The 15,902-nt window shown below is 33.7% G+C and overlaps 2 protein-coding genes across 9 annotated transcripts in view; one reads left to right on the forward strand and one right to left on the reverse strand.

The window, feature by feature from the left end:
• The window catches only part of esyt2b (extended synaptotagmin-like protein 2b), an 846,120-nt gene that overhangs the window by 715,830 nt on the left and 114,388 nt on the right, over positions 1-15,902 (forward strand). The gene's annotated exons all lie outside the window — the stretch shown is intronic.
• The window catches only part of shrprbck1r (sharpin and rbck1 related), a 23,314-nt gene continuing 7,412 nt past the window's right edge, over positions 1-15,902 (reverse strand). Inside the window, exons 8-15 of one of the 7 annotated variants that reach the window (XR_015494881.1) lie at positions 15,531-15,704; positions 8,903-9,063; positions 8,713-8,824; positions 5,828-6,007; positions 5,620-5,718; positions 4,816-4,959; positions 1,642-2,119; positions 1-1,524 (exon numbers count right to left, since the gene is read on the reverse strand). Coding sequence is in view for 4 of the 7 variants with exons in the window: in XM_087259824.1 (XP_087115950.1) it covers positions 2,039-2,119; positions 4,816-4,959; positions 5,620-5,718; positions 5,828-6,007; positions 8,713-8,824; positions 8,903-9,063; positions 15,531-15,704 (951 nt within the window). In the remaining 3 variants the exon portion in view is untranslated. 7 annotated transcript variants of the gene reach the window in all.

The following is a 15,902-nucleotide window of genomic DNA, read 5'->3' on the forward strand; positions in this document are numbered from 1 at the left end:
TTTGGTAACAGTTTTTAATTTATTTAAAGAACAAAATGTAAAGCATATTAAATTAGTCAAAATATGTAACAAGGAGAATATTTAAACAGCTTTAAATATAGTTACTACAGGTGCTCAGTATTACAACATGTAAGGCACTCTTTAAGACTCGGAGCCCTGAGGTCAGATTAACCTACTGGATTAAAGTGTAAGACTTTCCCATTTTCAGTCCTTCGCATTTCTTCTGTGGTTCATGCAGGAACTTCATAATGCTTCTATCCCAACAACAGTGAGGCTACAGATCAATATCACGAGTAAGGATGAACAGAACAATCATCTGTACAAATGCGATACTTCTGTCCAGATTCTCAGTGAACAATATCAATGCTTTGAAATGAAAAATCCGACTACCCTCTTGAAATGTTCATTTTGATGCATAAGTAGATACTTTGGATGCTGACTTCAGCACATGGGTTGAAAGCTTTGGCAGTTACATCAGTCCTTTGGCTTGATTTAGACTTGACGTTTTTTTAACGCAAGCCTTGGGTACCTGCTCTTGACCATTACCTCTACTTAAATTAGCATAGCACTGTAATGCAACGTTACAATAGTAAATAACTGATCTACATATTAACAATAATATTCAGCTTAAAAACAGTCTAATCATCGAGCAGTGCAGTGTACGGTGTTCAACTTTCAGAATGAATGCACAAAATACTTAGTCTGTGGAAAAGATGAAGGGAAAACACTGCACACATAAATTATCCTGGATCACAGATCAACAACAACAGCTACATATAGTTTGTAAAATAATAATAATTATAATAATAATAATAATAACAACAATGTAAAATTACGGCTAATGTTAGTGGTTACATAACTTAGAGATGAAAACAGGCAAGATAAGGCACTTATCAGTAACGTGTCAACAGTGTAGTAGAGCTTAAGACAAGACAAATACACAAATATGTGTAAGTGCATTGTAACCATTCCCTTATTTTCATTATCAGCTGCAGCTTTTGACAGTTTTGGCTTTTTTTTTGTCCTCTTGGGAACATTTGAGCAGAAGGGTAAAATATAAATACATAAAAACGTGTAATTTTGTAATAAAATATATACTTTGTCAAATGTTTAAAACAAAGTCTTAAATAATGTCAAATCATACGTTGGTTAAAGCTCTGATCTGCCACCCACATATCAGTCTTGCTTAAAAGGTTTAACAGTGATCTGTAAACCATTTGACCGACTTTTTTTTTTTTTTCTTAAAAAAATTAACTGGTCCAAAATAATGAGCCAGTTCCAAATCACTATTTCCAGCACCGAAGTAGCGGTTTTGTCTTAAAAGCACTCGGTCACTTTCAATCAATCAGAATCTGTATTCACTGAATGAACATTCATTAGCCATTTTAAAGGGACAGTTCACTCAAAAATGTATTTACTGTTATGAGTAATATATGAGTATAATGTATTTACTGTTTACTCACTCGCAAGTGCTTCCAAACCTTTATGAGTTTCCTCAGTTTGTTGAACACAAAAGGAGATATTCTGAAGAATGTTGGAAACCTGTAACTATTGATAGCCATAGTAGGAAAAACAAATACAATGGAGGTCAATAGTTACATGTTTCCAACATTCTTCAAAATGTTTTGTTTTGTGTTCTACAGTAGAAGAAAAAGGTCATTAAATGATGTTATATTTGGGTAAACTATTCCTTGTACCTCTTCTTTTGCAACTGACTCTAATACAAGACATCATATTACAGGTGAAATCTCACACAGTGGAGGTGTGTTTATAAATAATCACATTAGAATGCTAAGTGGACCGATACACTACAGTAGTTGTCTAATAGGACTTGCCTGATGCTCATTTGCTTTGTGATTTAATCCCATAAAATGCACCACTGCGACTTTAGATGTACAACAGACCTACACTTTTCAGTTAGAAGCATCAGGTGGACGATATACTTATATCAGCCCACATAAAAATGTCAAAAGCTTTCATAATGCAATACGCTACATTTACTCGTACCTCGTCCTTTTTTTTTTCTCGGCCATTCCCTTTAGTGACAGTTCTGGCATTTTGGATGGCATCTCTGCTTGTTGACGTTGCAGCGGCAGCCTCCACTTATGTCTCCTGGACCCTGAAATAAGAGAAACAGATGAATCTCTATTTTTAACTCTATAATAATATTCACAATTAAAAGGATTGTTCACTTAAAATGAAAATGTACTATGTATACAAAATAATATTTTATAATAAATATATGTACGATTCAGCATCAGCATCTTTGCTTCAGAAATACGATAGAATAAAATATCAGTCCTTAAGGACAGGATGAGGAGCTTCAGACCATCCTCAGTGTGGAAATGCAGAGGAACTTTAGAATGATAAAACACCTAAACACTGTGTATTGGTGCTCACTAAGAGGTTAAACTGAGACTCTTCCAGTTACAGAAGAACTGAAAACATCTCTGGAGAATGAGTAAACTGCACAAATAATAGTAGTTTAGATGGATTGCTGATTTACAACACACAAATACGTCTTACAGTGGCGATTCCTACAATACTTCATTGACTGTTTCAAATGCCAGTAGTTGATCTGCAGGTGTGTATAGTTAATGAATAGGAAAAGTGTCTGTCTAAAGATGTCAAAGTGGCACTATACAGTATATGAGACACAATTTAATAATAGTCCAGTCTGTACTGACTGGTCAAAAATACCAGACTCCCGTTACAAGGCAGCAGCAGGATGTATAGTTGAAGTCAGAATTATTAGCCCCCTTTTGAGTTTTTTTTTCTTATTTAAATATTTCCCAAATGATGATTAACACAGCAGATAAACTTTTACAGCATGTCTGATCATATTTTTCTTCTGGAGAAAGTCTTGTTTCTTTTATTTCGTCTAGATTAAAAGCAGTTATTATTTCTTTAAACACCATTTTAAGGACAAAATTATTAGCCCTTTTAAGCTATTTTTTTTCAGTAGTCTACAGAACAAATCATTGTTATACAATATCTTGCCTAATTACCCTAACCTGCCTAATTAACCTAATTAACCTAGTTAAGCCTTTAAATGTCACTTTAAGCTGTATAGAAGTGTCTTGAAAAATATCTAGTCAAATATTATTTACTGTCATCATGGCAAAGATAAAATAATTCAATTATTAGAAATGAGTTATTAAAACTATTCCGTTTAAAAAAGTGTTGAAAAATCTTCTCTCCATTGAACAGAAATTGGGTAAAAAAATAAACAGGTGGGCTAATATTTCTGACTTCAACTGTGTATAAAGAGTTTATTTGCAAAAACACCCTTAATATAACCTAAAATATAAGACTGAAAAGAAAAGGTTGCAATTATACTGGCCACGCAATGCAGTGGATGAAAACACAATGAAGAGATATAGTGCTATATTCCAACTTATTATCTGCATTACATGGTTTTTACAGTGATTAAGAGATCATCTTCAAGACAGGACTTTCTGTATGGAATTTGTACACAATGTGTACTAAAATGAACGAGAAACAAAAGTTTATGAATATGAACATATACTCATGTGCAGTAGAGGTGAATGAGGTGACAGTATCAGAAGTATTTTGTAGTATTTTCAAAATGCAAAATACAGTATTTTATTTCGATACATTTGTGGCTGCTGTATTTTGTGGTTTATTTTGATACACATAAAATTGAGGTATTCGGTAGTTTATTTTAAAATACAATTCAATGTATTTTTGCCCATCCCTGCCCACACCCTCCGCCCTGCAGTCTCTTTAAACTGGAGTATCCAATGAAAAGAAGTTAACAGAAAAAAAAGTACAGTATCAACACAAAATGTATTTTGTAGAATTATTTTTTCAACAGTATTCAAGTGTGGAAAATTGCATATTTTCATACACATGCAGTACTTCCTTGTACAGTATAGTATAGTATACTATAGTATAGTACAGTACAGTATAGTATAGTATAGTATAGTATAGACTCAGAATGATTTTGATGCTTGTTGCATGTAAAATGAGCTTAACACAATTCTCAAGTTTTTTTTGGGACTATTTCATTTTTTATGCTCATTTTAAATTGTTTATGTGATAAAGTTCACTTAATTTACATGTGTTGGGACAACCTGAATGAATTGTCTTGAACACTATATTTTTTTTAGAATAGTATAGTATAGTGTAGTATTACAAAGAATTTTAATGATGGTTGCCACAAGCCCAACACTGAATTATTGACATTTACACAAAAATGACATTTACTCACTTAAATGGGTCATCTTTCATCTTATTTTAATTTTGTGCATTGTTCACTCATGAAGTGGTGTTTGCAGACTGCAGTTTTGACTTTATGTAAAAAATAATAATAATAATTTAATTACAGCTTTAATCAATGTTTTAAATTAAACAAAAAAAATTCAATTCATATTAAAATAACTTATTATGATTATCTATTTTGTAAGATCATTTATTATGAATGAAACGCAAATCCATTTTTAAGACCTTTATCTGAAATCTAAGCACTTTTCAAACACTAAACTAAAACTCCAGCACCTGTACAATTCTTGAAACTCAAGTAGGCTTGGAACAAATGGACGGTGAGTATTTGTGAAATTGTGACAAAATTAAAATTTTTGGTTGAATAATCCATTTAGCATAACTTTTTAAATAAAGAATTCTTAGAAAACAGCAATCTTCAATATTTCTTCCTTTGTCATAGGGATAAAATCTTAAAATGAAGCCTGCATTCCACAATTTGACCTTTCCTCACTCTTATTTACTGAGGAACGAAACCCTGTGGAGCTGTCGAGTAAAGCTTTTATCCAGGTCTAATGAAAAAGCTCTTACTTTGGGCCCCCAGCGCGGCCCTCTGGTGACCCAGCAGATCTCAGTGTGGCAGACGGTACAGCGCAGCCAATCACAGCCCTCCTTCTTCTGGACAATGATGCCGCACTGGGGGCAATGCATCGCCTCTCCAGAATTAACAAGAGTCTGTTGAGGACAGAACAGAAAGTCAATGAAAACAGAGATGAACATGCATCACCCAAACTTTCAACTGCACAAATTCAGTGGGACTAACTTGCCCAGTTATGATTTAAATATGTGTATTTAAAGGTTGAGTGTGAGACTTGAACGGATCTGGTTTGTGTTGTCAAGATTTTAACATGATGCTGTTTTTAGCACTGCAAAAATGAAACAAATTTGCACATACTTACATAAGACGAGCTCAAACTAAGAATGTACAATTTATACCATAAAAATGTGTTTATTGAAACGACCCTTTTCAACACGAGATGTAAACGATCGATTGATCACAACAAACTAGGCCATCGGAGCAGAGCAGTGGCTCAGAAAGAAGGGGTTTAAAAAAAGAATGAATCACTAAATAAACCATTTCAGACATTGAGAAAGAAGTGAAGTATATTATGAGAAAATAAATAGCATTTTTTGATCTTGGATGGATGTCAATCTATTGCAGGAGAGGATAGCACAATAGGGGCTTAACATAGCACAATAGGGGCAATTTATATTAACATCATCTGCTAAACCAGAAACTCATGTCCGAATATTGTAGAATAAAGAACAAGACATCATCTTTTCTGGACAGGAGCTTTGACGTAAAACATGGATGTGGATTTGTTTGTGTTTGACCTTCAGCAGGTCTCTGGTCCTTCGAGCTGCAGAGTCATTGATGGCTCGAGCTGTAAGATCATCCTGATACTGCTTACAGTTCATCCCTTCATGAATAGCCTAAGTGAAGAAAAAAGAAACAATGGCATTTGTTTACTTTACATTAGACTTACAGAGAACTAACAACAAAAAAATAGATGAAAACCAGTGTCCATATGGCATGCTTTACCTTGCAGAGCAGGCAGTTTTGTTTCTTGCACACTGGACAGTGGAAAGTGTTGACAGTGTCCTCATAAACACACCAGCCAGGACAGTCGGCAGTAGCGCAGTGATAACTGCCCTCACAGCGAGACTCCGCCACAGACAGACCCCTCTGCAGCCAGTGCTGATAATCATCCACTGACACCAGCTGAGACACAGGTAGAGGAGGGGAACATGCAACACATGAATTGGTTTGTTTACCTCCACTCAGGAATACTGTAAAACAACATATGTGACTTGATTTAAACTGATGATGTAAAATTAAATAATTAACCAAATGAACAGTACTATCTAGAATAAAAAGTAAAACCTTTAAATTTTTTTGGTTAAAATGTTAACAAATTTTAGCAAGTTGACAGATTTTTTTTTTCTTTTTCACAGGGTCCAATTTAAGCCAAATGTCAGATTTTCTTAATTTTTCTCTCGCTAAAAGTCAGGAAAAGCTTTCCAAGACCCATGATAAACAGATATGCTTGATATTTTCAATATATACAACCAGGGCTTTACATTAACACCCACCAGGTTAGACAGACACCCGGTTAGACAAACAATCCCACTAGCCACTTTGGCTGGTTGAAAATAATTTTTGAATTGTAGTTTTCCTAAATGCAGGGTTTGACGATATAAGGATGACCCAATATGTGTGCAAGTGTGATCTTAAAATCGAGAAGTACAATAATTGTGTTCACGCGAGCAGAAGAAAGCAAGTGAATACCGAATGAGAGGATGCTGATCTCTCGTGTTAACAGCTGATTTGATGCGCGTGACTTCTTCAAACGCGTGCGCGCGAATGCTTAACGCGTGCGCACTCCCGAATCGTGAAGCAACCGTGTCTGTAACAGTATCTGGAAACGCAACTGTCATCAGTTCTCTTTCAAATAAACTAGACAAAAAGTGATGAACATGCACCCGCAGCACCGGTTGCTTTCACTTTGAACTTTGATTATTAAATGGCCTAAAGTTAACCGTGTGCATGTGATCCTTTCATTATCACACACGGTATGTTTCACCTGCTTTTATTTGCATACGGTTTTATTTGCTTTTATTTTTGTTAAAACGGTTAATTATTATAATTTTTTTTTACAACATTGCTGATGAACTCTCCATTTATGTGCAGTTAACCGGTGATCTGAGAGATCTTTAGCCACAACAGATTACTGTGCATATTTTTGATACATGACAATAATTATTTTCTAAAAGTCAATTGCTTTTCTTTTTCTTTTTTTTTTAAGAAATGTTTTGTTAAATAAAAAGTATAGTATATAGTTATATTTAGCTTGTTTTGACACATTCAAAATTTCTGGCTAAGAAATAATTATTGGTTTGTATGGTTATAGAGATAAATTTGGTAAATCGTTAATTTTGAGCTTTTGTGAAATAAAAACTAATTGCAATATAACACCCATTTATAATGACCCATTTGATCATGCTCATTGAGCAAGCTCATACTCGACACACAAAAAAAGAAATGAATGGGGACGCAAGTGGACATAACAAAATTTAAATCAAGTAATTTTAGCATGTCAACGTCAAATTTATGCATATAAAATATATTTTCCCAACAACAAAATTGTGGCTAGTGAAAATGCAGAGTGGCTAGTAACATTGGAAAACTACTAGCCACAGTGGCTGGTAATTAAAAAAAGTTTATGTAAAGCCCTGTATACAACATTCGATTGCTAAAACTTGACATCCTAACATGATATCTCTAATGTTATTGTTTAAGAGACTATAGCTAATTATTTATAGCTGTAAGAATCATGTGGGAAAAGAATAAATAGGAAGTGAAAATAGACTTATGATAGCAATAGGCAAACCAAGTGAAACAACATGGTAAAAAAAAAAAAAAACAGTGCAGAAATTATATCTATTAATCAATGGGAGGTAAAAATGACAAATAAAAATCTGTGATGCATTCCATGACTTATAATATCCCTCAATTTTCAATATCTGGAATAGACTTTTTAAAATTCCAAGATATTCCAGAAATTCCATGACCGGGGGGAACCCTGTTTAATGCATTGAATGTCCAGTCCACAGAGTAAAAAAAGAAGAATACTGTAACCCAATAAATTAGTTTTTGTTAATTGCTCCACATTCTAGGCTAAAGACAAAAGGAGAATGTGCCTATGAAGTAGCTGAAGCAGTGAAACACTTTTCTCCTTAAACTGAGACTGTAGACATTTTTTATAGCCATGTTTCCTATTGTCTTCTTTTTTTGTCATTTGTGTTTTTAGCAACTTACATTATTGTATTAAAAACAACTTTGTGATTCAACTACTTACATTCATATCAATAACATGCTAAAATAACCAAGTCCTTGCTGCAGTGAGTAACCACAATGACTAACTGGACCAGGTCCATTACATAGTGGACCTTGTACCGCCCACTAAGGTAACACCCACGCTGCTCTGATGGTTAGGCTTAGGGAAGGGGGGGGGGGTGTAGGTGATCATCCATTATGTAGCTGACCTGGTCCAGTATGTCATCAAGCTGCGGGCTGCAGTGAGGACGGTCTCAAAATAACTTCACTTAGCATGATACCAACTTGAATAATAACAATTTCGATTCAAATTGATGTACTGACTCAGAAAGTGTGTAAAAGATATTCAAGTTATAATAGTATAATAGTTATAATATGTGTTATAATAGTGTGTCAAAGCTACAAAAACAACACAGATGATGAGGCTGCAACGTGAGTTTTGGTCATTTTAGCCAATGGAATGGAGTCACAACAGCAGAGAATGACAGACACAAACAGACACTTCTGGATCTAGTCGGAATATTCTACAGCCCTTTGGTTTTGTAGATAAAGCAGCAAAATACAAGCAGTAAGAATGATTGTATACTCACAGCTCGAATTTCTCTTTCCTGCAGGACGCAGTCACAGGCGTAGGACTCGTCTCTGTATGGACAAGCCACCTGAGGGTCCTCCGACATCAGAATCACAGAGCGCAGACACTCTCTGCTCACAGAGAAACACACTATATTACCGCAGATCAATATAGAAGAGTCAGTGTGAGTGTGTGTCTCTATTTCTCACTTGCAGAAGCAGTGCAAACACTCTCTCAGGAGCACTCCTTCACCAGACTCCAGCTCCACGTAACAGATCCTGCACTCCACTCGCTCCGGGTTTGGCACCAGATCCTGCCCGTCCATCTGTACCAGGCGAGCAAAGTTCTCTCTGCGCTCTGTTTCCCTGGCCTGCAGACACAGAAGGTGGAGCATTCAGAATTTCATAGATTACAGATAAACAGTCAACTACATAGGTCTCAAACTGGATTCCTGGTTTTGCTCCAACCCTAATCAAACACACCTTATACAACTAATTAAAGGTTTTCAAGACTAGAGACGATTAAGCAGGTGTGAGTTGGAGGTGATTGGAGCTAAACTTTGCAGGGCTGTGGCCCTTCAGGAATTGAGTTTAAGACCATTGGTCTAAATGTCTACAAATTCTGCATGACATTTCTGAAACAAAATCCATTTAAGGCTTCATGAACCAGGTGTTCTTATCAGTTATTTCAATATTGTGAAGAGGGTGGCGGTTTATTTAATCAATTTTCCTAGTCATCTTTCAATCGCAGAAAACAAATTGTATGAAAAAAGGTTAAAGGCCAAGCTTTCAAATCCACATCAATAGACTAAAAAAATATTCTGCTGTATAATAGCATTTTTTATGTAGATTAAAGACAGCAAAGACAAACAAATCGTTTTCTGTAGACATATTATCACCTCAAGAAGAGCAAAGAAAAAAGTTCATTATTTTGTTTTTATTTTCAGGCATGAAAAGTGTTGATTAAGTTACATGATATGGATTGCATCTTTTGAAATAGCTTTTTGTGGGAATAAAATATTGTGGAAAAATGGAGAAACAACTGCAGGAACATATTCAGTGATCTTACAATTATTTCCCATATTTGTAGAGAAAACGCCATGGTAACAATTTGTTTGAAAGAGTGTTTATAAAACTCAAGAAACCTTTAGAACCTTTAGAAACCTTTTTGACCTTAAAACAACTTTCATAAAGTGTCATTCTCTCAGTTGACATTTTAATTGCAATAGATGATATCGTTTATGACAACTTGACATAAATGCATCACAACAGGTTTTGGTTTTTGCCATGGCATCTTGACATTGTATATTTATGTTTTATATAATTTTTTTTTTTTTTTGTTTTACCCTTAACTACATTAAATATTAGGGAAGCTTTTAAAAAATATTTGACAGAGTAAAGACACTTTTAATGAGACATTTAATAACAAATAATTTGTTCCACTAAAAACATGATACGAAAAATACATGACAGTTATAATGGCCTCATTACAATCATTTTATGACAGATGTATGACATTGTATAAGTAATGTAAATGACTAAGTCATGTTGTCTTGATAATGTCAAGTTGTCATTACAAAGATAAAGACCAGTTGTTATGTATTTGTTTATGTCAAGTTGTCATATCAATGTCATCTTTACATCTAAAATGACAAAACTGAGGAATTGACACTTAAGTCATAGCACGCATCCAATCTCATTCACATTTATGACGCGTCATGTCATAACTATAAAGGTTTTACAACTGTCTTATACATGCACCTTCAAGTATAAAAACAGACCCATTTGGGGTCTACGTTAAACTAAATATACAAAAATCATTTTATATAAGCAGCATTTTAAATTCAATTTAAATATCTACTTCAATGTTTCAAATATTTTTGTGAAAATGTGTAAATATGAGAAATAATTTCTTACATATACAGTAAGCATTTTTTAAAATGATGATTAAAGCATCTTGCTAACAAACAAGTAAACGTTAGTAATTTGAAGTGTTGAAGTATAAATATTTACACTTACAGTTCATTCGAGTTGAGGATGCACTGTGATTCTTGATTACTCTTACTGTAATCGATTCCCTCATATATATATATATATATATATATATATATATATATATATATATATATATATATATATATATATATATATATATATAAAGTCAGAATTACTAGCCCCCCTGAATTATTCGCCCCGTTTATTTTTTTTCCCTCAATTTCTGTTTAACAGAGAATTTTTTTCAACACTCAACACATTTCTAAACATAATAGTTTTAATAACTCATCTCTAATAACTGATTTATTTTATATTTGCAATGATGACAGTAAATAATGTTTGACCAGAATTGTTTTTATTAGCTTACAGGGGCTAATAATTTTGTACCTAAAATAGTTTAAAAAATAATAATAGCTGCTTTTATTAAACATCATTTGGCAAATATTTAAAAAAGAAAAACTAATTCAAAGGGGGGCTTATAAGTCTGACTTCAACTGTATAAATAGATATATTTAATTTTTTTAAGTGACTGAATAAATCATAAAAACTGTCACTCACCTTAGTTGTTTATACTGATCAACCACCACACAGTTGCACATACTAAAATACAAAACTCTAAAAGGCACCATAACTGAAGCAGTTATTTAATGTATTGTGTGAATACATCAAGATAATAATATGCAAGAGAGCCAGTTGTGATATGCATCTATTTAAAAAAAAAAACTTTATTCGACTTCACATAGTTCATTTGCATAGCAATCTGTCTTTCTTAAAATCAAGGCTATTGTACATAAGATGAAAGAATGAAGCCCACAGTCATACAAACAGGTTATGCTACATTACAGCTCTAAGTGAGGACATAAAGACATCTCTTTCTCTTTCCCTGTCATCAGGCCTACTTATAGATGTGGTTTACCCATGATGCACTAAGCACCAGAGAGTTAAAAGTAAGTTACGCTCTCTTTGGTGTAATATTTTAGAAAAAAAATAATATGATTTGATGTTAAAATGAAAATAGTATCTTAATTCACCAAGTTATGTCTTTAAAGAGAATTCTATACCAGTAAACATGTATTTCACATTTGCTCTCTTACCATGCATGTACAGTTGAAGACAAAATTATTGAATTAGAATTATAAAATTTGATTAAACTTATACAAATATTTTCCAAGTGTTTTAACAAAAAAATATTTAATAACTAATACCTCACAACTAGTTTATTTTGGCTATGCCATCATTACTGCATAAAACATTTTACTAGTTATTTTTCAAGATACTAGTCTTCACCCTAACTATAGACAGACAGACAGACAGACAGACAGACAGACAGACAGACAGACAGTGTTGGGGTAACATGAGTTACAAGTAATAAGAGTTACGTAATAATATTACTTTCCTAAATCCCAAGTAAAGTACTGCATTACTTTTAAAAATTAAAAAATAATATTTGAGTTACTCTTTAAAAATGTAATGCGAGTTCATTTTAGTTTAGTTCATTTGCTTTTTAAAAATTAAATCGCTGAATTAAAATGAACAGTCACGTTGAATTCCAAACGTAATGAGAAAACACAAAAACAGAAAGAAAGGTAGATGACAGAACCTTAGATTTCTGTGATGGAAATATTCTCATTATTTTGAACACATGGAAGAAAAAGACAAGAGGATTATCTAAATGGACATTTTTTTACTTTTTTAAAGATAAGAACTACAAAAGTAGGAAACGCATTGCTTTTCCTCTCTGAGGATAACATTATCCTAACAACATTTTGGCCAAAAGAAAAAATATAATAAAAATACTATGAAAAATATCCTTGCTCTGTTAAACATCACTTAGGAAATATTTGAACATATAATTCAAACTTCACACTGTTAATAAGTTTGTCTTCGCCTGCATTTATGATTCTGAGGTTTGGATGTTTTTGAAACATTGTCCAATTTGTTTTAATTAGAAAATGCAGTGATTGTTTTATGAATTTGTGTGCTTTTTCTGGCGCACACCCAAATCCAGGATCAGTATGGCATAAGCAGATTGCATTAAAAAAAAAAGTGCATTGTGCAAGACTATACAATAAAATTCTGCAAAATGTAAAATCATTACAAATTGTCATGAGTGTTGCACAGTCCTACGGCACAGGTTTGGGATGTGAAACATCATTCACAGAGAAAAAAAAAAAAAAAAAAACGCCTCTCTACTTCAGTTACTTCTATCTTACAATATCATCTTTGATGTCAAAGTCATGTTGCTTGTGTGAACAACAACAGTCAATGTAGCAAAGGTTATGTACAGTAAGCAAAAGTGTATGGTTAGATTTCACTAAACCAAAAAGTGCGTTGTTCATCACCTCTGAAAATGGGACGCAGTAATAGTTCATTTGCATTTTTTTAAATCACTTAGTTCTTGAATAATAATATATATTATTATTATTATTATTATTATATTTCAATCCATGAGGAGATACTGTATCGTAAGGTCAGACTAAACTTGTATCAAATTGGCTATATAAATAGAAGCTTTACATTCATTCAAGCAAAGGCTGTGCAGTAAGAATCGTATCATTCATCTACTTACAGAGATATACAATGTCCTCTGATGCTTGAGGCGTGAGCCCATTAAAAGAGTCTGTACCTGAATTGATTTATACCAAGACAAAAGCTCAGTGTGTGGAAGGAAGATATTATTAGATCAAGTAGTGAAGCGACTGTATGATCTCCTTGCAATAATATTGTATAAACCTGTTTCTGTGTACCTGCAACACAGATTACCTGCAGTGTTTAATATCTATTTCAACTTCTGCATTTAAAAAAGATGACTTTGCATGGATCAAATTATTCAGCAGTGATCTGTTCAGGCATATAGAGGTTGTGCAGTATACCGGCTGGTGTTGGTGTTGTAGTTGTGTTTGGAGTATGAGTGTGTTTGTGTGTTTGTAATCAGTAGTCCTGGTCGAGGTTGTGCAGTAGTGAGTTGTTGCCCCTCAGCTCCTCTCTTCTCCCTTTCTCCTTAAAAAGAAATAGAGACAAAAGAGAAGAGATTCAGACTGAGGAGTCAATCAGAGCTCAGGCTTTAATCTACTCACAAACCCTTAAAAATTGGTAAAAAAGAAAAAAAATAGCGGTGACTGATATGGGTTTTCAATGATTGATGACTATTTCTAACGATCGTGGTTCCTGATGGATTTAAAACTGATGTAAATTATTAAAATATAATGGCAAATGAGATGCAAAAAAACTGCTGAAATTAAATAAAAGTTGTATTTACTGTATTTTTTAAAACAACTGACATGAAATGAAACCCAAGCTGCCTTCTAAATGCATGTTAGGCTATGATCGGACTGCCAGCAAAAATAGTACACAAAAATGTACAAATAAAATAATAACATGAATATTATTATGTTAAACATTCTGATACAAAACACATTTAAAGGAGGTTTAAAAATGTGATTCCGATCAGATCATTTACAGACGCACATTAATCTAGGCACTTCGGATGCTCCAACCGGATTTCTATAGTCCGGTTATAGGACTTTCACTTCATTTTTAAGACAACAAAACATCAAAAACACTGACAATAATACCAGAAATACTAATACAGTAATAAACTCAGTACTTCAAGGTAAACACAACACTGAGCAGAGATACTGTTAACGACTAGAAAACACAACAAAACAAACAACACACCAGACTCCTCTGTCTGAGTTTGCCATGCGCAACAGTACAACCACAGGAGTTCCAGACAATCTAATACTCTCCATTTGCCCTGAATTCCTATCAAAAACTTGTTGTTATGAAAAGCAAATCAACACAGATATTTTGATTAGGTCTGGACAATTCTGAACAGTTTCATATAATCATGCCAATGGTCTACCTGAAAATAGACGATTTGAAAATAAATCAATTCATTAATGAATACAAAGGTAACACTTTATTTGGTGGTCCATTTAAGTATTAGTAGACTGTCTGCTTGATACCTGTTGTTAATGCTGCTAAACATACATTTAACTGACTATAAGAAACTTTGCAAGTACATTTCAACTTACACTAGCCCTACCCCAAACCCCAACCCAACAGTCTACTTGTAATCTAATAGTTGCCATGGATGCAATGTAACTTAAATTCAACAAATCAACCATCAAAATAAAGTGTGACCAATAAAGATTTGCACATATTTGTCTAAACATATATCCTTTACCATATTCTTAACAATAGATCTTATTGTTAATGAATAAATGACAAGGATGTCGTTTTAAAAATGACACTAAAAAGACAACTGTGATGTATGGTGATCTTATCTCCTTCTCTCCATGTTCACCTGCATCAATTTGAGTGCAGTGAACGCATTTCAACAACCAAGAAGCAATGTATTACCAAAAAAACAAACCCAAACAAAATGATTTATTTCTTGATTTTTTTCAGACTAACATGCACAATACAGAAGTAAATGTTTTCGCTGGAAAGGCTGTTTTCAAATTCTAGTACCCATGACACTACTAAGATGCTAATACTGACAATCTCAAAACTCACCAAAAACCTTTACAAGCCTACCATTCTTTTTTTTTTTTCAATTAAGCAAACCAAATAACCACTATTTATTGCTGACTGAAAGGACAAAGTGTGAGCGTAGATGTAAAATGATGGGTGTGTATGAGATGTATATGCCAACAGCAAAAACAACATGGCAGACTCAGCTGATCCCACTGATTTCCAAATGCATCTAAATAACAAGATTAAGAATTCTAGATGAAGCAGGAAGAAGCATTATGCAAAACGTCTTCTTGCTTTCTTCACTGAACTCTAATCAGATCTAAGTCTTTCTGGGTGATTATGTGCGTTTCATAATCCTTACCTGTTGGTACTGCCTTATTGCTTCTTTTTCTTGCTGAATGCGTCGCAGCTCTAAAGCATCTGGTCTGTAGTTGCCAGGAACAGTGTATCCTTCAGGTCTGTCTGCGCTGCACATTTCACAGCCTGGACGGGTTGGTTTATTAATATACGTACAGGTCGGGCAGGCCCATCCCGGCTGCATACACACAGAAACATTTATTCAAATAAACAACAACATACATCAACATATAACAGGGTATATGCAGGAATCCTAAAGTTTTTTCAAAACTTTTTAAATCCTTCTTAAAGACCTTCTCAGAATATTTTAAGACCTCATCGCCACTTCAAGTTCTAATAAGTATCAAAGCTTTAATTTAATCAACAGTTGTTGATA

Source organism: Danio rerio, chromosome 7 (genome assembly GCF_052040795.2).
Source record: "Danio rerio strain M-AB ecotype USA chromosome 7, GRCz13ab, whole genome shotgun sequence".
Classification (NCBI taxonomy): Eukaryota; Metazoa; Chordata; class Actinopteri; order Cypriniformes; family Danionidae; genus Danio; species Danio rerio.